Source organism: Myripristis murdjan, chromosome 5 (genome assembly GCF_902150065.1).
Source record: "Myripristis murdjan chromosome 5, fMyrMur1.1, whole genome shotgun sequence".
Lineage (NCBI taxonomy): Eukaryota > Metazoa > Chordata > Actinopteri > Holocentriformes > Holocentridae > Myripristis > Myripristis murdjan.
In genome coordinates, this window is record NC_043984.1 from 14,424,742 (window position 1) to 14,447,336 (window position 22,595).

Below are 22,595 nucleotides of genomic sequence, written 5' to 3' on the forward strand. Positions count from 1 at the left end.
CTAATCCACAATTGTGATCACGATTACAACATTTTATTAAACACATCCTACATTGAAAAGATGTGGGAAGTATTATGTAACATAGCAAGTAGCTGTAGATGTCAGTTTCTTCATTGTACATTTTCATGTCACGCCCTGCCATTGGTCAAAAAACAGTAGAAGAGGACTGTAATAATGAATATTATGACAGTGAAGAAGTAATAATATATGAATTTTCATACATGCACTAATTAATCATGTTTTATCAGGAATGTGTAATACTTCACCAAATTCATATCTCTCTCTCTCTCTCTCTCTCTCTCTCTCTCTCTCTCTCTCTCTCTCTCTCTCCCTCTCTCTCTTTTCCAGTTTGCCCAGCTGATCAATAACCAGAAGAGGCTCGGTTCAGATAAGTTCCCTCTTATTGACCAGACCTTCTACCCCAACTATAAAGACATGGTGAGAAATGTTTAGCCACATTCCTGCATGGTACCAGTGTATCTCAAAAGTGTAAAAATGTGATCACTGATGTCTGTAATTTGTTTTTTCAAATAATCTTAATTATGCATATTCAACTGTTTTAATGTAATTTATGTTTCTGTAGGATATCTCTGGTACATAAAGAATTCATATTTAATTTAAAAAGCATAATTTTGAATTATACCCCAGGTTATGACCACAGGTTTTATTATGTTTCCACTAATTTTTCACACTTCCCATCACATTAATGACCAGTTCTCTGAAAGGAATAACTTTTAATTTTTAAGGTCAAATATGGTCTTCAGTCTTCAGCTCAAGAAAGAGTTATCATCACTTTCATTTTGCTCAAAAGGCAGAAAAAATATGAAAAAGTGACACAGTATTCTGTTGAGATGTTTTATATACAATCTTTTTTGGTACATTGAAATAGAAAACTCTATTGACAGAAACAGACATAAATACAAACCCAAACAGTCCATTCAATATAAAACAAACAAGAAATACTTGATAACAATTAACTGAAGCCATACAGTTAATGATGCATTGTGATCATATCAACCATGAAATTAATTAGTTTGGATTATCAACACATTTCAGAATGGAATTTAGGATGTTTCATAATACTTGTCCTACACTTCCTAAGGATTAATATGAGACTATTTGATTGTTGTGTGGGGCGCTAAAATGATCCTCCCATGGTGGCTCATGAGTGAACACAGCAGGTCAGAATGCATTTTAAACTGTATGACTTCAGTAAAGTGCCTCAGTAACAAGACAGGGATCAATTCACATTTGATTCAATGTGTTAAAAATTCCCATAAAAACACTAAAGATAACTGACTAAGTATTCTCAATTATTCCTCTGGTATTTAGATAATCTCACATGCCAGAGTTTACATATGTTCTATATTTGAATGTTGACAAATTCAAGGAAAAATAAGTGAATTGAACCTTGTCCTGTTATATAATGTCCTCAAATGAGAGGCGGCCTCTACAGGTGGCAATGCTGTTGTTAAAGCGCAGGATTAGATTTTTGGCACAGGAAGTAGTACAGAGTTCAAACAAGGAAACTGAGCAAACAAAACCACAAAACCAAGATAAGAACCTCTTCACTAAGACAAAATGCAGTTAGCTTGAAATGTTAATTCCCATTCAAATACAATATTTACATTCTCATAACAAGAGAAATTTCACACAAGAATTCGTCGTATATATAATTCTTGTGTTGAATTTTGTCAAAATTGTTTATTAAAAATGGAGAATGTATGGTGTTCCATTGCATTTATAATAAAATATCTACAGTACATTTTTAATTGCATGGGATGGTTTAAAACAAAAGAAGAAAAATACCAGTGGGTGGCAGAGGCTGTGCATCTGCACTGTGTCTGCAAAACTTGACTTTAGCTTGGAGAAGATTGGTGCTTGTTGAGTATTCTGTGCAGTACAAGCTTGTGACATGGGTTATGGAAATTGGGTGTCAGTAATATTTTTTACAGAACAAACTGCCTCAGTCCCTTATGATAATGCCTCAAACTTGGTAGGTTATTCATCTAGTGTCAGGCCCTCAGGGGTTATGGACAATTCACACCTGAAGCCAATAATTTGCAGTGGCTGGTCAGCTGCTATTTATATTTTGTATTTGGAAGAGAGGAAGAGAGTAAGGGAGGTGGAATGTATGACAGCGGGAGTTGGAGGAGTCTTTTAATCCCCTGCATTTTATCAAAAAAAAAAAAAAAAAATAGCGATGCTGTGGCAATCAACCAAATGAACTGCTAACAAAAGCTCAGCACTGAAATTATGCACCCATGCATGAAGGATCTGTCATGTTTTCAATGAAATCAATTACTACTTTACATAATATTAGCACTGGCAGCCAAATTTTGAGCTATGTAAGCCAAAGCAGTGGAGAAACATTTTCTAAAGTGAGCCTGGCGTTATATGGGTCAGTGGAGAGAGATGGGGGTCAAGATTACAGGTCAGGGGTCGGTCATGTCCAGGAAGTCTTTCTCAGGGGGCGGCCCACCCCGGTACCAGCTACAGGTTCTGTCAGAGCGGCGGACGCAGGCATATTGCCGAGCCTGCTCCCCATTTAGGCTGTTATCCAGCAGCCAGTCCGTCCACAGGCACTCATTATCTCCTGTAGAGGCACACGGCACTGTGTAGCAGGTGTTGATCTGAGGGGAGAAGAGAGATTGATTGACTCCTTCACTCTTTCACTTATTTGATATTTGTTCCTGAATTTTATAGTCACATTTCATTATAAACTGGACAGTTATGGTGAAAGGGTGTTATGGCGAAAGTTTAACCAGTGAGAACATGCATGGATGGATGAATAAATGTATAGATGGATGGATGCAAACAGAGAAGACAGAGTGATGTTTGAGACCTTCAAGCTTTTTTTTTTTTTTTTTATTAACTGCTCCCTTGCTGTGTGTTCAGCTGAAATGTCAGCTTAGAGGACAGAGATGGATTGATAAAGATTGTGGGAAGAACAGAGAATGAAAGATGATCACTCACTCTGCATTCACAGCCCATCTGGTATCTGTAGTTGAGATTCTTCTTCTGTGACATTGATAAGTTGTCCCATGGCTCTACTAGGTCACATTGTCCAATCGAAATCCTCCCATCACTCCACATACTTCCTGTTTAGTGACAATGCCAGTAACAAATTAACACGCATTGCAGTTTGCAAAGTATAAACATCATACTTGCCAGCTGTAATGGTTTGCATTTATATTGCTATTTTTAACTGTGTAAGTGCTTCTACTGAAATGAGTTTGGTAAACACTGTTGGGAAATTGAAAACTTTTCCAGCAGGCAGCTGATTATATCTATGGCACTCATCAATCCATCATATCATGAAGAACTTGTAATGGCGCTCAGTTTCAATAGAATACATAATGCATTTCGTCTGAGAGTGTTGTTTTAAGAAACATTTTCTTGCTGTAGTTGAAATAACCATAAGTAATCTGGTATTTTGTACCATACTAGTGACAATTCAACTGATATCACAATGACCATTACATCTGCATTGCTTTGCATGCTTGTTGCATTTCTGCTTGTCCTTAAGAACAATGTCCAACTAGAAAATCATACAGACAGATGCAGGACGCTGTTGTACATTCCTGCTGAAAACACCACCACTGTACCTACTTGGCAGTAAGTAAACTGCTTTTTATTGGACACTAGAAACTGCTGCTATTTAAGTACAGTGATTCACACAGTAATTTATCAGTACACACTGTACCTGATAGTAAGTATCCTGCCTTATTGTTCGAGTCAAGTTTGACTCCACACAGTGAGGAGAAGACTGGCGTGTAGACATACTGGATATCCTTGGCCTTTTCAAAACCTTTGAACATCTAGACACAGAGACATAGAGGTTTTTAGTACATGCACAAGAGGTGGAGCATTAACTCCACTTTATGGTTTTGTTTTAGGTAAGATGTAAGATTGTCCTGTGTTTATATGCTTTTTATAATGTCTATCTCTACTGAGAGGAACTTGTGAAGTTTTTTTTTCCTCCCTAACTATAAAGGCCCTGAGAGCACAGAATAGAAAATAGAAAATTGCATTAAACTGTAGAGTCCTATGTGAACATAATATCAACTGTAAGAGAAGGCATATCGACAAGACTGACCTTGTAGCAGCAGGTCAACACATACACATTAATATAGCATCCTGGAGACTAGACATGGTATGCTTGTAGCTGATATTGTTATTATTCACTAAAACTAAATGGCTTTTCCACCAGTCAATGTGCTGAATTTAAAAAAAATATGGTTTTGCCCTGGTGGAGTTATGTTAATTGTGTTGTTTAGTGAATTTAGAAAAGCATACTGTAGGATTTGTTTTTATGATAATGTGGCAGAGAGCCTCAAAATTCCAATTATCATCATATTACATTGTCTCATATTTCTTCCATTATACTTGTGAAGGATAGGTGAAGGATACTTTACAGTTTTACCCAGGCAAGCTCAGTTCTGGTCCAGAGATCTCACCTTGATCATTTTTATTTCATACTGGATCATCTTCATGTAAGGTGAGGAGCTGTTGCTAGGAGACACAATTTTCTCCCCAGAGATCTTTGCCCTTATCACTGTAAGAAAAGAAGATTTAGATTAATTGAAATGCCAAAAGAATAGAGGCACCAAGCTACAGCTGTGATTTACATGACAGTGGCAATACAAAACATTTTAGATTATGCATGTTTAGGGTCATTACGTTGGCAGCTTTCTCATCCTTTCTATCTCTCAGCGCGCTGTCTGGAACATGGCGGGGGTGTGAATTCAAGTGTAGATAGATAGATAGATAGATAGATAGATAGATAGAATGCCTTCCTGTCCCTCTTCCTTCCTTTCCTACCATCTCTCTGGTCTTCTCCCCTTGTCTTTCTCCCTCCATAGACAGTCTAGCAATCTCTCTCAGCAGTGATACAGGATGTGTCCCTCCTCTCCTCTGGGAGAGAAATCAAAACCCACATGGAATAACAAGTAGCTGGCGGTCTGCACATTCCCATTAAGCAGCTACACACACTGACACACCATGCTCACTCACTCAAATAGTGAGGCCAACCCCATGTCCGTGACAAAAATGACTCCATATTGCATTATGCACTTAAACAGAACCAGTTTTTTTTATTTATAACAGCTGGGTAATTGCTCAGTGGTTCTCAAAAAACAAAGTGAGAACCCCACAATCAGGGACCTGCGGTATACTCAGAATATTGTTGCAGTAATATAAGGGGTTTTACTCACCCAGACCACAGTGCCATATCTTGTTTGCTAAATCAAACATATACATTACACCTGTCATTTCTCCAAGAATGACTGTTTCCGTCCAGCATGAGTTTCAAACCCATGAAAAATGTGGCTTCAGACAGCCACACGACTGATCAAACTTCAAAGCAGATATTCCACTGTCAGCCATTTCATGTCTCAGTAAGCACAGCATGGCAAAGCCACCACCAGGGTTAGACATTAAGTCCAAGTGAGGTCTCTCATGGTATTGTAAATCCATTTAAGTTTACCTTGCAGTGGATGCAAGTGCTGCCCTAGTTTCATTGGGCACTGGTGCAAGCCATGTTCCCATATATCTGTCAATTTACGTTTTTTTCTGTCTCTCCATCTCTTATTGTCTTATCATTGTTATTGTCCGAGTTTCTGTCCATTTTACAGTTTTGTCCCGGTACTAACTGTGTGCCCAAAGTGTCTTCTTTTGTTTATTCTAGGTTTTCATTGGAATTTTTCCATGGATGCATCTGTAGGGTCTAAGGCTGGTTGTTCTGGCTAGGTTAGGCATAGCTATGTGTGATAAGTAGGCGTGTTATGCCCTTTCAGTATTCTGTATTATTGTGTTTTGTGTTTTGTTTTGCTTCATTGTATGTTCTTTTGCTATTGCATTCTGCTCCATGATTGATTGTTGGTTAGTTAGATTGAGGTTGGCTCATTTTTTGTAAAGTCCTTTGAGGCATTGTGGTGATGAAGGGCTACATAAATAAATGACCTTCATTTAACTTGGTTTAAGTTTAAACTTTCCCACAAAGTGTATATGATATAATAACTTACATTTCACTCTCTTTGACCAAAATAGGTCGCCTGACTCTCTTACCAAATCAAATCTAAATATTAGAGGCGGATTTATGCCACAAAGCTCTGCAGAGAAATGTATAGAATAGTAACTTAAGCACTTTTAGCACTATAGGTTTCTCCCTGGTCCAACATGAGCCCTGTGCCTATGAACATGGTCAATATCCGCAGTAACAAATAAATCAACTGAAAAGTAATAGCACTGCAATGGACGATAATGCCTCATCTGGGGGAGCCACATGGTGAGAAACATCAAACAAAAGCCATCATTGCTTGAAAGAGAATGCTCTAGTCAGTAGGAAATCAAGCTCCAAATAACTGATTCATTATGTTGTCAGCTGTGTTGAAGTTGACCCTGGTTAGAACCAATATACTTAAAATACTATAAAAAATACTGACTGTTACTTGATCAATAAGTTGCTTATAAAAAATATTACTACCTAATTGTCATTCCTATCACATTGTTCTCTATGAAAAATGGAGAACAGTTTCTTTTGGATGCACCAGAGTAAGACAGAGAAAGAGAGGCATGACTGGAGGGAAATGACTTTTGTAAAACCATGAGAGAGAAAGTGTGACCCAGCACCCCCCCACCCCCCCCAACCTTCACCCCCAGACACAGCTAAGCAAACCATTCCCTTGTTTTTGCTGCTCTCATCACATAACCATGCAATGCTTTGTGCACTGGTAAGAGAAGGAGCAGTTCAGTGTTCAGTAAAATTGGTTCAAGAAAAAAATGTTTTTTTATGTTTTTTTGCAAATACACAGGGAGATAGAAAAGTATGCAGACAGACAGATGCCCACACACATATACAGTCGTAGAGGCAAGCAGAGAAAATTAATGTGAAGTTGAGTAAAGTAATGATACGGAGCAACCACTCTTGCATTGCCCCTACCTACACAGCTGCTCCAAGGACATTTCTCTTTACAGGGAATATCACCACAGTGCACAGCCCTTTAATCTGGTCAGTGTTAAACTTTGATGTGCCTCATTCATACACTATGTGATTCACAGCCTTAGGCTCAAGGACAGCATGGCCATACATCTATAAATATTACACTTCAGTTGATCAGTTTTTAAAGACGTCAGCTTTGTAATGAAACTAGGAATGGAGTAAAACTACTCTTGGAGTTCTTACCAAGAATAAGCTGGACAGAAGCAGCGAGGCACAGCTATAAGTGCTGATTTAATTAAATTACTCAATCTTCTCTCCAACATGACTTTAAATCAAAATTTTTCTGCCTTTGTTTTTATGATATCACATAGAGATTAAGTAAACAATGGGCTATGCGTGTAGCTGCTGTGTAATCCCTTGTAAGGCACTTAATCTGCCTTCACAAGCACCTGCCTATTCACACAAAGGCACACAAGTTGCAAACTAAAAATAAGTTCAAGTAATTGTGAAATAATAATGGATACATTTATGCTATTATGGATTAGAAGCAATTCCTTTCATGGCTGAGACCGTTGGACAGTCTAGTCTGGGATACGTGTGTTAATCTCCATTTATTGCAACCATTCATTTCAGACTTATACAGACTAGAAAGGTGACACAATGATACAACCCAATTCCATACCGATCAGAAACGATTGAAAAGAACTGGTATGCTCAACAACACAAAAAGACACTGCACCACTGCATCAGTTTATCAGAGTATTATGCTTTGTTTAATGCATTTGTTTCATTATCTGCAAGAAGAAGCATTTCTCAAAGTAGATGAAGTGTGTTGGCAAATTAGATGCCCCACTTTAATCTTTCCCTTCTGAGCAGAATAATTGGTCTATGTAGCCTATTAATGGTAAGTGATACACCAAGGCATAACAATGTTCTAAGTAAGGATCAAACAGTTGTCAGTTTGAGCATAGGCCATATCAGTGTAAGATGGAACAAAATGGGTTAGCTAGCCAATTAGACAAGGATAGCATTGTCACTGTTCTTTAGAACAGTGGTTTCTAACCTTTTATCCTCAGTAACTGTCTGCCTCACCCTTGATAAAAACTGAGAAATGCTGGTAGGGCTGCCTTTCAGACACAGTAGTAAAAGTCCTTTTTGGTGACATTTGTTTTAGTTCTACTACAGATTATGTGGAGAAATTGAATCACAAAATGAAACTCCTTTATTTCCAAGCTCTCTTCCTGTGTCTAACATGATTCTTTTGGCCCAAATACTCTGAAATCTTGTCCCACACCCCTCCTTCCCCCTCAACACACACACCACACCCCCCCACATCTTTGAACTGTGCTGGCAAGGATACCCACTTAATTCAATTGCTGCAGCTGTGTTGTGAACAGGAATAAGGACAGTCTCACACCTGCAGCGTGAAAATGGCTGTGCCCTTCCCTAATAGCTCCATATCCAAAGAGAAATATTGCAAACTTGTACCATGAGAACTGATGTAGTAAGTAACTTCCACTCTCCTAGATGAATCGGCACCCTTGTCATGCTCACAAAGCTAGACTGTCAGTGGGCTTTCACACTGATATTGTTAGTATGCAGACCGTTAGACCAAGCCTATAGACATGGAAATGAAGTGGGGAGGGAGAGCAAGAGAGAGTTGGAGTAGGTTTAGTCTTGGCACGGCTTGGACACCGTCCAACACAAAGGCCTCCAAATGTGCGTGCGCATACACTTGCACACACACACACACACACACACACACAAACTCAAACACACGAACATGGCTAGAGAAATGTCCCAGTGTTGTCCAGACAGGGTACATATTACTAAGAGGTACAGCTTCATTCAAAGGGCTCATCAACTGTGACAACACTGTTAGGTCAACTGAAGGCCACCATCAGACTATGCTTACAAAACAACTAGGAGATCAGAGAATGAGGAGAAAGATTTGGAGATTATATTTAGATTTTACACATTAGGGTTAAGCACTTTACAGTAAGCGCAAATAGAAGAGTCAACATTTTACATCTACAATAATCAAACTTGTCATGGAACAGATTTAGTGAGAACAGCTGACTAATGCATGGAATATGAACACAATTTAATGGCGGAGTCTACATGGTTCTCATAGCTAGTCTGAGTCACTTTTTTTGTTTGTTTGTTTGTTTGTTTTACTTTACATAGGAGTGCTAAGCAAACTGTTTAAATATATAAATACTAACTTAAATACTCAGAAAACTTAGATGTTGTCCCAAATTGCATTTGGATTCACAAAATATTTGTAACTGGGTTTTGCTTTCAGGGGTCTCACAAACACCAGTTTTCAAGCTTTTTGCACCACACTTCTTTGTTCAAAATACAATCGTAAATAAACAAATCTTACATGAAGAAACTCTTGACTCAATATCATGCAGTTTGACTCCATTTTTATCATTGTATCAAAGGGTGTCACCTAACTAGGGTGTGACCCACCTAGTTATTACAGATATTTGCATTTATTGTAAGTGATAGAGCCTCCATTTTTGGCATATTTTTCGATTAGCTAAGATAATTATGCTTAAATGACCACCATCTTACTCATGAATAACACACTGCATATGTACAACTCTGTCCTAAAAACAGTGCCCCAAATACTGTCATTGTGTTCCCATAACCTAGATCTAATTTAGCATTTTAGAGGTTCTGAAAACAGGTCTCTGTAAAGATTTAATACTTTGGTTATATTTTTTAGACAAAGTTTTAGAGTACTTCTTGACCTTTGTATCTAATTTTTGTCTCAATTTCTGAAGCAAGATAACTAAGCAGCTATGTCTTTGAAATCAAAATATGAAGTATTCACAAGGGCCCCCCCCAAAAAAGAAAATCCTCCTCTCCTCTACTTTCTCTTTCTCTCTCCTCTGCTGGAGTGTAACCTTTGACAGAAACACAGAGATCCAGCTCTTCACATCAAACTCCAGCTATCCGCAGTCTGGAGCCAAGTGCTCAGAGTCAGTCCAGAGTGTTGGTTTTGGCCTGGGCTTAGTGGAGGGAGAATAGGATGGTGGGGGGTGTCAAGGCAGAGAGACAGACAGACAGATAAAGAGAAAGTGGGCTGAGCCACTTGATGCTAACTTTTTTTTTTTTTTTTTTTTTTTTTTACAGTTTGTTTTTATTTGACTTAGAGCAAGAGGTCTTATGCATTATGTAACTACCAAAGAGCAGATACCAGGCCACTCTGTTTCTATATCATACTACTTGGACTGATAATATGTTAATCTTGTTGTCAAACAGAAAGAAAAGCCCAGCCACAACTACAAGAATGAGTGATCATAATGACCTGAAATAGCAAACACAACCAAAAGCAAATCATTCAGCTGCACTTAATAACTGCTATAAACAAAGAAACAAAGGTTTGAGTAGCATGACATATTATAACTCCTGTTTTCTATGCCGTGTCACAACGTATCTTCTAATGCTCTGTGTTAAAGATCATCTGCAGTCTTAAACTCTATTTTTAACAGCCTTGTTGTGCTCACTTATTAAATCAGTCCCAGTGACCTGCATAATTGGCGTAAATGAGCTATCCCCATGCAGGCCTGTGCCAGAAATGTAAACAGTCATTTGTTTTTGTTTTTGTTTTTTTTGTTTTTTTGTTTTTTTTAACAGTGCTCACTTTAAATTTAATGAGCTGAACCAAATTTATCTGAGCAGCACTTCTGGGGTTATTTGTGAAAGGACAGAAGAAGTGGGTAGTTTGAGGAAGATGAAACAAGGAGGCATCAGCTGTGTTAGCCTTACAGTTGATGAGGAAGGTGAGAGGAGAAGCTTGTTTTAACTAGTTCTTCCCCCCATTATACTGAACAAATTGACTGTGACTACAGGTATAGCCCACGAATACAGCTGCTTAATTACAACTGATATAGTAAGAAATGAACCTCAAAGTTTGCACAATAACAGTGAAGCCCTATTGATGTTTTACAGGTTCAGTCATTGGCAAAATAGGTTTGCTTCCATTATAGATAGGTGATATTGGTCACTTTTGTGGAACAGAATCCTTTATAGTATTTTCTTCAGCTTCAAATCTGACCAATAAGCCAATCAATCAATCAGTTTGCTAAGACAGTTCAGAAGTAAGCTTTTCCTCCTTTTTCATGTAGTGCAAAAGTCTTCAAAGAACTGAGAATGAATGGTTTATCACAACTAAGCAGAGTAGCTTCTGTCCTCTTTTTGCACAATTTACATTTTAAATTCATTGAACTGAAATTACACTGGCTTCAGCCACCATTTCCCGTCAGTAACTCACCTATCTCAGCGCTACAGAAGAGCTGCTGAGGGTGCGCTGGGTTGCAGCTACATCCTTCCACTAGTCCCTCCATGCCCACACCGAGGAGAAGGAGCACCCAGAGCCCCAAACACACACTCCGCACCTGGGGTACGGCCATGACTCCGGCTGCCTCTGACCACTCCACCACTCGTCGAACACTTGGCAGCCTCTGCTGATCCTGTTCACTACCCCAGAGAGCAAATCAGGCCAGCGGTCAGCAAGGGGGAAAAGCGAGGGAAGTAGAGTTGAAGCAGTAATATGAGCTCTGCTGAGCTGAAAGACAGCTGTGGATAGAAATGTTCTCATAAGTTTAATTACACATCTGAATACAAGCTGGACCAACTAACTTGGCTGACTTCAAGTTTAGTCTGATGCTGCTGCCACTGCTCCTTCTCTCTCTCTCTCTCTCTCTCTCTCTCTCTCTCTCTCTCTCTCTCTCTCTCTCTCTCTCTCTCTCTCTATCTCTCTCTCTCTCTCTCTTTCTCTCTCTCTCTCGCTCTCTCTCTCTTTCCCTCTCTTTCTCCTGCTCTCTATCTCTCTCTCTCTCTGTGTGTATCTCTCGCCCTCGCCCTCTCTCTCTCTCTCTCTCTCCCCCCTCTCTCTCAGTAGAACACACACACACACACACACACACACACACACACACACACACACACAAAGATACTCACAATAGTTGGATCCCCCTCACACTCTGGTCTTGAATGCTGAGAGGGTCGCACAGAGGGAGCCTCTTATATACTCAACAATTTAGAGACTGCCTCTTTGACAAAAAAAAAAAAAAAATCACCATGCCCTCCCTGTCTTTCCACCCTCCCTTGATTCCCTCCTTCTCCTCCCATAGGCTGTTGTGTGTCATAGTTGTTGTGGCAAAGATTTTAACAGAAATACGAGAAAGTAAGAGTCACAGAAATAATTGGTGGTGAAGTTAGTGAAGTGTACATTACAAATATGTTTCTATCAAAGAAATATATTGAAATCAGTATTTCAGGAGCATTTTTGCACAGTTCAAGATTTGTGTGACAACACTTTTCACACACAGCTTGTGTAATCATTGGTGAAATAAACAAGCAGCCTTTGAGTCATAAATGCAAATGATGATGATGAAAGTTAGTGTTGATTATTATTCAGTAATAGAGAACATGCTTTGTTATAACGGTGAGAAATGTACCAGTTACATGTGAAGACAGCACTTCTGACTAACACATTGTGTAATCTAAACTTGTAATAGTTCATCATAGTTGTTTAGGCATGCCTGTTTTATTTGATCAAATAGACTTTCTGTGTCAGTATAACCACTGCAAAATATGTCCATCATCACAAGTCATGAAAGATCATACTCAGTCTTTAAAGATTGTTTATTAAGATTTTTTTTTAGGTTATTCAGATTATTTAAGTCAGAAAACAATAATTGGATATGATAATAATACTCCTTTCCTATTACATTTAAATTTTTTGAGCTTTTTGTTTGTTTGTCTGTTTTTTTCAGAAATCAGTGTTCATGGAATCATGGAACAAGAAATAATATGATAGATCACTCAAGCATTGCCAAAAGATGACACTAAATTGAAAAACATTCTTCAAACAAGTTTATGTCCGTCAAAAACAATTAAAACAGTTACACACTATTGGTATAACTTCATCATTTTTAAGAAAAATAAGATTCTGACTTGTTTTGATGGTTTTGATGAGTTTCACATCTACAGGCCGAAATTTACACACGGACTTTGCATCCTGGAATGGCTACCAGCTTTATTTAGCAACAAATATTTGACTGTAGGGCTAGTCCATTTTGTTGATAATAAAAAAGCCCAGCTCTATTTATTTAGCAAAGCTATTCATTTAATTAACCAATTGTTTTCCAGATTACCACGCCAAACTTTCCAGTGGTGGTGAAGATCGGACACGCCCACTCCGGAATGGGCAAGGTAATGTTGAATCATTTCCAAGGACACTCCTCAATTGGTATAAAAGATTTACTGTCGAATAAGAGTGAATATAGCCCATTTGCCAATTCCTGTACTATCTGTGAATGTGAAATTGGATTCATCCAGTATTATATGAAACATTTCATTCTCTAAACCTTTTCAGCAATCAAGCAGTGTTTGTAATCTTGTGATGTTAGTGTCAGGACTACTTTGACTGGAAGGAACCACAAGGGTTCATGCAATTATAAAATAGAGGACAGGGCTGTATGAACTCTGATTTACATTTAAACTTCCCCATAAGTGGCTACAAACTTACAGAAAAAGAAATGTATGACAACATCACATACATTTTTTGTATCTGCTAGTTGCAACATTTCACTGAAGCTACATCTCACTTATACAGAGTGAAGTATTAAAATCCAAGATGGAACTGTTTATGACTGTACCAACACGTCAAATAGATATCTGTCTTTTTCATCATTTTATACATGTTTGACATATTTGGAAACTTTTGAACAAAGCTCAGTGGTGCAGCAGGCATTTGTAACGACAAACCCACAGATTGGACCAGCAGGGTTGAAGAGGCTAAGCACACCCATTAGATTGCTGCATTATTTGACATAGCAGGTGGAAAGGGCTTTAATATTCCTCTGGGTGCCCAGAGGTAGTCGAGTGGTTACAGTAAGCTCCCGGCCCTTGGGACCACATTGGCGCTCCATTCAGATTTAATTTCTCCCCTGTTTCTCCCCTAACATATCACCCTCTCTCCCTCCTGTCTGTCTGAATAGAGAATACAATATTGATGAGGATGCATGAACCACCAGTTCTCCTAAAAAATAATCTATGTTGTGCAATGCTTTCTCTCACTGCTATGAATGATACAGCTAATGTGGTAGGCATCATGAAGACCTACATTACCACTGAATATGTTGCTTTCATATTCTGTTTCTCTCTTATCTGTCCTCCCCTCTCCAGCATATCTCACTCATCCTCCTTTTCTCTTCCCTCATTGTCCTGGTAATGACCAACTGTGTCAGTTTTCTGGGTGAAATTGGAGTGATGTGTTTATCCTCTTTATGCTACTGCTCATCGATCCACCCCGCTCAGTATGCCTTCGGCTTCTCCAAGATATTGTGTTATTGTGCTCGGTTCCCACATCCCTGTACACCTAACCAGGCCTCTTATCAGCTTTTACCTTTTGGTTTGTATTCTGTCCTACCATCTTATCTCTCATGGCACCTGTGCCACCTCTTACATGCTAGTTTCACTACGGATGTTGCTTCCCCACCAAGAGGGGTAGTTTGCAAAACCCTTTGTAATTGAAGGATTGAAGGCAAAGCGAGGGTGTCAATACAAAATCTGCTCAGTGTCCTACCATTGCAATGCACGAAAATGATGTATCACATTCTGATAGGATTACACCACTGATGTAACCTGGCCAAACATTTGCCCGTCCCAAAATACACTGATAACCACATATCCAGAATTGGCATTCATAATTAGGCAAATTGCTTAGTTTCAATGAGAATAATAAAGCTACAAAGACAACCAGTGTTCATCTATCCATTTTCCATAGCCACTTATTTCTAATGAGGGTCTTGGGAGACCTTGGAGCCTCTCCCAGAATTCAATGGGTGGAATGAAGGGACAACATTCATTGTCATGAATAAAGCAAAAGCTAATATTGTATGTTGGTTATATTTCAAACCCCTGGGCATGGGCTGTGAATATTATCATAGAAAGCCCTGGTGCATCTTATTTCTTCCATTATAACTTTGAATATTTTATCAGTTTTTTCTTTTTCTTGTTTTGCTACTATTATTGTTGTTGTTTACAGTAGTGTAAAATATCTTGTGGTCCTACTATAAAATAATTCTTCAATGGTACGACTTTATTCAAAGTATTTAGCATAGGGCACACGGGCATCAGCATATTTTTACCAGGCAAATGATTGGCCAATTTTCAGTGGTGCAGTCCATATATGTGAGGTTTTTTTTCAGTCATAGCTACAGTAGGACCCCAAACCTATAAATAGTAGCAGAGCCTATTTGGTACTGACTAGGCACTTATACAGTGTTTGCCGCTAGGCTTCTTGATGAAAGTGGACAGTGTGCCTCCAGAGACTCTGATGACTGCAGTTGCAGAGATCACTGCCCCGACATTACATCTCACATTTTTCTCTCCTCTTCCTCAAATGTATTTCTGCATTGTGTAATGCCTCTATAGGTGAAAGTGGACAATGTGAGTGACTTCCAGGATATTGCAAGCGTGGTGGCCATCACTCAGACCTACACCACTACAGAGCCCTTTGTAGATGCCAAGTATGACATCAGAGTCCAGAAAATTGGCACCGACTACAAAGCGTACATGTATGTGTGTGTTATTACTGACGTTCTTTTACTGGGGGGTCAAGGGTCAACACAATTTGGGGGCACAGTTGTGTCTGCGAGTGTGTATATGTAGTGTGTGTGTGTGTGTGTGTGTGTGTGTGTGTGTATAGTATATGAGCATATGTGCATTTCTTACACATATTTCTGCAAGCAAAGGCATGATAACTCTATGTGCTATTCACTCTTCTTTTCCAGGCGGACATCCATCTCTGGTAATTGGAAGAGCAACACTGGATCTGCCATGTTGGAACAAGTAGCCATGACTGACAAGTGAGCACTAGATCCACATTAGTAATGCACAGGCTGCCCCTGTGTCACACACGTCATCCCTGTGCTAATTGTCACAGCTAGTCATAGTGCATCCACACTACAAATCTGTAATGGACCAATGTGTATTCACTTTAACATGTATTTATTTGTATTCTGTGCATGTACAGATATAGACAGAGAATAATTAAGATACTGTGGATCTAGTTTGTGATTACGTGATTTTCACAAGGCATAGTATTAGCTTGGGGTTGCCTGATATCTTAGCCTGAGGCTATGGTATTACCATGGAGTAATTATACTCATTTTCAGATGTTACTACTTTACTCAGGGCTTAACAAGGTATCAAAGTCATGATTAGCACATTTTTTAAACTCATTGTGTGGAGTGTTAGTTGGTTCATGGCTCAGAGCCGAGCCAGCCTGCAGCTATATATGTTCTGTAACAAGGTTAACACAGGGCCAAACATCCCAAGGGGCAACATCTGTTCAGTCACACTGGGTCAAATTATCTGTTTATCAGACAACTCAATATTAGTAATGAAGCAGCGTTCTTGAATGAAACATAAGCAAAGCCTGGTCAAGGAGTTACAGTATGAGGCCGGTTATAGAGTTTGTATAAGTAATTTATTTTTTACAAGGTGAACGAGAAGATGGAAATCAGGCAAAGGGCTGCTTTCACTCACATCTTCTTACTTTCATAAAACAAAAATTAGTTTACAGGCACTGTGCCTTCAATATTGTATACTTACTCGAGTGATGATATCATCTTTGGCCTTCCTTAAGTGTCACCTCAGGGGGAGCGCATATCGCCTACTGTTATTGCAGTTGATTCGAACTTGGGCCCTTCACTGTGTGTCCTGTCTGTTTGTTTTGTCGCTGCCCAATAAAGCAGAAATGCCAAATAAATAATCTCTTAAACATAAGTTAAATACAGCAGCAAAAAGTTACTGTACATAAGACTTTGGGTCTTCCTTTCCCAAAAGCATCTTACAAAGACTTTATTAGAGCTGTTGTCTCCATGGCAGGTATAAGCTGTGGGTGGACGCCTGCTCAGAGATCTTTGGAGGGCTGGATATCTGTGCTGTCAAAGCCATCTGTGGCAAGGATGGGAATGACTACATTACAGAGGTGAGAGAAGCACACAGGATTATTTCTTTCTTTCAAAAGCAATTGCTTAAATACATATCTTTGACATGCAATACTGAAGCCATCTAAATGCCCAACTAATGTAAAAAAAACACAACCTAAATAAATAATAAATCTTCACAAACAAAATGCTACAAAACTTCAACGGAATGGATACATGAAACCAACTGACAAAACATTAAATCCAATAAATCTGTCATCTGTAAGAATGATAACATTAATAAGGACTTTTAGTCATAATTTTAGCATGTGTGGCCTAATTTTGCAGTGCCTGGACCTTCAGCTGCCTGGCTGAGAATAAATTAATTCAAATAACATCCTAACCTGATTACACATTATCAGTCTGAGAACTTAAGTCTGATTATGTTCCAAGGTCAAATATGGTTGTCTTTCTTTCTCAAGCTGTTCATTCACCTTTTTTCTTTCAACTGTTTTTTCTCTGTATTTCTCTTTCACTCTGGTTGCCTCCCACTGTCTTTCCAGTAGCTTGTCAACATGTCGGTTTCATGTTTCATAGAAGCCTTGACCACAATGACAGCGCACTGCACATAAATGTGGCCAAGCACTTTGCCGTATTGATAGATTCCCTGAAGCATAAAACCACATGACAAATCCGTGGTTATGTCTCTGAGTATGGGAAATGTAGCTTACATGTGCCGGCCATCAACACTCAAAGGGATGAAATACATTTATTTCCGTTTGGAAGTTAGATGATTTAGACACACACGCACACACACACAGGAACTTCCTAATTATATTATGCCAACATATTTTATTAGTTTCATTTGCTCAGATGGATCAAGAACAAATTATTTACAACAACAGTTTGTCAAAAGCCTTTCAGAGGTAGGTGAGGGATATTAATTAAAATTAATAACACACCACACACAAACACAACAGCAAATCATATAAATTCCTAACTAACAAGGGCAAAATGAAAGGAAAAAAAAAACAACAACAGCTGATTGTTTATGCATCCACGTGATTACAGATGTTTCCATAGAACATGAAGTTTGGGAAGAGTACACCATGTCCAAATAAGGTAGCCCCTACCCCCTAACCAGTCACTGCGGTATCCAAATGATGTGGTTTTCTCCACAGTTTCTACACATCCCTCTCCTCTCCCAGTTACACAGTCGTCTGGCTGCCAGAATGAAACACAGTACACTGATACTTTGGTTGCATGCCATAGTGGAAAAGATATAAAAAACATTTCCACTTGAAGTCATCTCCACTGGAAAAATGATCTGGTTGCCACAATGATGCAGTGTGACTGTTGACTGGATATCAGTGGAGATGGCTGTAGATTGGTGGTCAGAAGACATATATCCTGTCCCTCCTGCAGCAGCCTGGTTGCCACAATGATGAAACAGTTGGGTCATTGAAAAGACCCCTATTGTTGTCAGGTGGCAGACAAATTATTCCCATAGCTCATACAGAAATAGACTGTACAGTAAATTCTCAATTGTTGATTATAGTGTGTGTTTGTTTGCACACATACATTTGTTTATGTGTATGCATTTGTGTTCAAAATATTATTTTTTCTTTATTGTGGTCATGATTGTCATCTTTTAAAGTTACCTCCCCCAGAACAAGACCAGATTGTTGCTAAGGGTATTTCCACAAGAAAGCTCTTGAGACTAGATTGATGGTGGCCTGCCCACATTACCATGAAAATTATGGTCCCTTGCTGTTTACACTCATGGCCAAGTGTAGTAAGATGATGAAGACTTGTTGTTTCTGTGCTGACAGATTTCTCCACTGTTGCTGGCTTTACCTGACAGAGTACCTGAATGAAACTCAGGCTGGTGCGGGATTTTAGAGAAAATAAATTGCTTCAGGATCCATGTAGTGTTTCCCCACTTTGTCAAAATGTTTCAGGACATTAAGCTCAAATGTCATGGCCAGGACTTGAACCTAGTCTGAAAACCTAGTCTGTTGAAAAATTGAACTTATAGTTAAAAGAATTCATGTATTGTATTATGTATCAGCTCTTGGATATAGCCGTCCTTCAGTGCTGACTTGCTTTGCCTTTCGGTTGTATCACAAGGATGTCTTAATCCCAACAGTAAATAACATTAAATAATTAACCATTTAAACTGTATGACTGATTGATAAATTGATTATTTTCCATCCAAAATTACTGTCAGAGTTTGCTAGCTTCATAAGGACATGCAGCAGGCATCATCTGTTATCTATACTCACAGCAAGGGAATAAGGTTTCCCACAGAGAAATTACTAAATATCACAGTTTCAGATTAAGAACCAAGGCTAATGTTCTTGTGGTCCTTAAGACTCACCTCTTCAGCTCAGTAAGACCACAGACCTTCAGCAAAAACCTTGGGGAGAGTTAATTCATACCTTGGAGACCACACCTAGCTGCTGTTTTGCAAAGCTGTAGCCTACCACTATTGATCACTGTGTAGTCGTACCAGGCCAGGTGGAGGATAGGCGCCTCACCTCTCATTTGCTTTCCTGACAAGATTTTTTCAGCTCATCTGGAGATTTAACCAGCGGACCTGCAGTCACAGCCCGACTTTTTTAACCATTGGGCAACCATCGTCTAATACAATGTCTGTGACCTTTTTGTCCAGGTTGTGGGTTCATCTATGCAGTTGATTGGTGACCACCAGGTGGAGGACAGGCAGCTGATCGCAGAGGTAGTGCTGGCTAAGATGAACCAAGTCCTGGCCGCCAAGACATCTGGTGCGACCCGCTCACCTGCTCGCTCCCCTCAGGGGCAGAAGCCCACCACTGCACAGCCCCAACAGGTAAAGTGTCTATGTAATGTCCAGTAACATAGCTAAACATAGCCAGGTTCGTTATTATACTGGTAAATATATAAGATGTGTAATGTAGGTTGTGTAAAATACATAGAGGCATTGTGTATCTGAGTCAATATCAATATAGGGTACCATTTGGTGTCCCAGGCAGAAATCACTCACTTTTCATGAAAAATTTGCAAAATAACAAAACTCTGATGGTTTATTATAAATGGCCAAACATTTAAACACACATTGGTACAGAGATACATCTTTAAAAGGGTGTTTTTCATATTTAAAAAAATTTTCTATGATTAGATGCATGTGATTTTGCCATGTCCCAAACTCCTCTCTACTAACTTCACTGAGTGAAATAAGTAGATAAATGATATACAGTGTACAAACCTTTTACATGCTGTTGTTGCTCTCATCAAGTACTTGAATAAAATGAGTCAATTGGATCATTTATGGTCTAATGTAATAATAATAATAAACGTTTTGCATGTGTCCCTGGATTTGCTGTCCACCCCGTCATTGGGTGGTTACTGCCACTAAAAGAAACCCCCTGCTGTAATCAGTGACATCACTACCACTGCTTTGTCTTTTACAAATGGAGTGAAGAATAGCTCATGCAGAGAGAGTACATATCAACATTTATATTTTGACATTTTCATCATTTTATGATTGAACTTGAATGTGTTCAATCTTAATGTGTCCACCCTGTCATTGCAAAATATGAATCTATATAAATGCTTTTCAGAAATTCAAAATATGTTTGTTAAAGTATACACAGTCACCTTCCTAACTGATACATGTTGCTAGCTAATGGCCCACCATGTGCTCATTAAATGCAAACTTCAGCCAGAAACGTCCACCCTGTCATTGTCCACCCCGTCATCAAGTCTAGTTTTATAACAGTTTTATAAGTTTTTCAGTGTTCCAGAAGTCAAGTGGAGGACAAAACATATGCAGAGAAAGAAACCATTTGAAAGGATACCTATGTTTATACTTTTTGTGGTAGGCCTACATTTAGGGACCAAGGGTTTTTGTTTTGTTTATATCAATCTTGTTTGTTCCTCTAGTTGAAGGTTTTATTTATTTATTTTTGCTGTTGTTGAGTGTCATTTCCAAATGTAGCCTACCTGTGCACAATTCAAAATACAGTAGGTGAAAAAGTCATGTTTTGACAAAAAACATTTGTTGACAAAACCATAACATTGTCCACCCCGTCATGTCATTGTCCACCCCGTCATGTTCATGTTTTATGTGAATAAATAATTATTTTCACAAGTTATCAAAACCTTTTGTGTGATTTTGCTCTTAAGAGATTAGGGCCAAACAGTATTATTTCAAAGTTTGACCAGATACCTTTATTTATAGAGTTTATTCAGAAAAGAAAGTACAACTTTCACAGATTTTACATATACAAACATATTTTTCCATAATTTCTGTATTTTTGAGAGATGTTTTCCAGAAACTAAAATATATTCCTGAACGAGGGACCAAATACCTTTCTGAAAATGTACATTTTGTAATCAATATGATTAGAACATATTTACTCTATTTAGAAATTGTCCCATGACAGGGTGGACACATTTTGCAATTCACTTGTACTTTCTATTCTTGCAGTCAATTTATAAAAGGTGCAGGAGCTTGACCAACATGCATTTCTAACAGCTTAAGGTCTACTTTATACAATGGATATGGAGTTCAGTGGAAAATCTCATCTTTTTTTTTGTGTCATTGGGAAGTCTCAGTGGCACTCTATACTGATATTGACTCATCTGTATTTTGCTTCTCCCTCATTATGAAAAGGCAGAGGGAGGTTCTCAAAAAAGAACATGAGTTTTAATATAGTAAAGATTTCTGCAGGGCGTCAATGCCTGTAATAGAATTTAATTGTGGCAGCCCTTCACAGTTCACTGCTGATGCGTCCTTGCTTAACCACAACACTCTGCCCCATGTTTCCCTCTCTGTCCCATTTTCCCATGTGTTTTTTTTCTCTCCCTCTCCTTCCCTCTCTCTTTCAGACTGCTGCACTTAAGGAAGGAGTGGTGGATCCAAACAGGACCCCGGGCCAACGGCCTCAACCTCAAGGTTGTCTGAACACAGTTCTCCCTTGTAATACCAATCCTGCTGCTGTAGGGCCAAAGCAGGTCTAGGATGCACTCTGAATCAATTATGGGAAAGTTCCCTCTCACGATTTATTTTTCTAAAATGAGATATCAACACTTTGACAAAAGTAACACTTGTGTTGAAATAATTGCTGCTGTGAGAGTAAATTTGGGTGTTACGTAAATTCAAGCATTCCTTTAAAAATTGAAATTATATGTTTTTTGACTCTAAGATATGGTGTGGTCAAGAAAGTGAATATAGAGACATAGCCTTATCAGAATTATGGGCGATCTTTGGAGGCAATGTAGAGAAACAAATTTGCAAATAATTATGGGTATGAGCAGTTTTTCACTATGCTCTTGTTGCTCATACGTTATGTGTTCTGCTCTTTTTACCAGTCACCTGGTGTTCCCTGAATACACAATCATCTTTGTCATCTTTGTTGCCTCAAACTATTGCACTGGTTTTATGCAGTGGTTTTGATGGGGTAGTTATGGGGATGGTCGTTATAGTAATTTGAGTCTAACAAAAGAAAAGGCCTGTCCTGTCTGTATTAGCTATGGCCTTGACTCTCTTTAAATTGTGACCTTTGCTTGAATTAACAAGTAAATGTACAGTGCTCACCAGTGTGCTGATTTTAATTGCTGTAACTTTTGTGTGTGTGTGTGTGTGTGTGTGTGTGTGTGTGTGTGTGTGTGTGTGTGTGTGTGAGTGTGTGTGTGTGTGTTTGTGGGTTAGT

At 38.8% G+C, this 22,595-nt stretch overlaps 2 protein-coding genes across 5 annotated transcripts in view; one reads left to right on the forward strand and one right to left on the reverse strand.

Moving 5' to 3' along the window:
- The window catches only part of syn2b (synapsin IIb), a 94,958-nt gene that overhangs the window by 66,239 nt on the left and 6,124 nt on the right, over nucleotides 1-22,595 (forward strand). For both annotated transcript variants that reach the window (XM_030052633.1, XM_030052634.1), the window contains exons 5-11: nucleotides 349-438; nucleotides 13,112-13,174; nucleotides 15,401-15,543; nucleotides 15,760-15,834; nucleotides 16,859-16,961; nucleotides 19,574-19,750; nucleotides 21,772-21,838. In XM_030052633.1, coding sequence (XP_029908493.1) covers nucleotides 349-438; nucleotides 13,112-13,174; nucleotides 15,401-15,543; nucleotides 15,760-15,834; nucleotides 16,859-16,961; nucleotides 19,574-19,750; nucleotides 21,772-21,838 — 718 coding nt within the window. The remainder of the gene's footprint in view (nucleotides 1-348; nucleotides 439-13,111; nucleotides 13,175-15,400; nucleotides 15,544-15,759; nucleotides 15,835-16,858; nucleotides 16,962-19,573; nucleotides 19,751-21,771; nucleotides 21,839-22,595) is intronic.
- On the reverse strand, nucleotides 887-11,979 carry LOC115359935 (metalloproteinase inhibitor 4). Of its 3 annotated transcripts, none has more exons than XM_030052639.1 (6): nucleotides 11,918-11,979; nucleotides 11,229-11,427; nucleotides 4,461-4,558; nucleotides 3,707-3,821; nucleotides 2,977-3,101; nucleotides 887-2,633 (listed from the first exon to the last, which is right to left on the reverse strand). In XM_030052639.1, exons 2-6 carry the CDS (start codon nucleotides 11,365-11,367, stop codon nucleotides 2,436-2,438), a joined length of 675 nt encoding a protein of 224 aa, XP_029908499.1. In that variant the 5' UTR covers nucleotides 11,368-11,427; nucleotides 11,918-11,979; the 3' UTR covers nucleotides 887-2,435. The 3 variants fall into 3 exon arrangements, with proteins under 3 accessions (XP_029908499.1, XP_029908497.1, XP_029908498.1); XM_030052637.1 differs by having other exon boundaries at nucleotides 11,229-11,533; nucleotides 11,918-11,933; XM_030052638.1 differs by having other exon boundaries at nucleotides 11,229-11,434; nucleotides 11,918-11,931.

Bases quoted from the DNA above. Each gene is read 5' to 3' on its own strand.
- LOC115359935 (XM_030052639.1), bottom strand. From the start codon at position 11,367: ATGGCCGTACCCCAGGTGCGGAGTGTGTGTTTGGGGCTCTGGGTGCTC. The intron at 4,559-11,228 runs GTGAGTTACTGA...CTTTTCTTACAG, and splicing joins CTTCTGTAGCGCTGAGATAG to TGATAAGGGCAAAGATCTCT. The intron at 3,102-3,706 runs GTACAGTGTGTA...GTCACTAAACAG, and splicing joins GGCAGGATACTTACTATCAG to GAAGTATGTGGAGTGATGGG.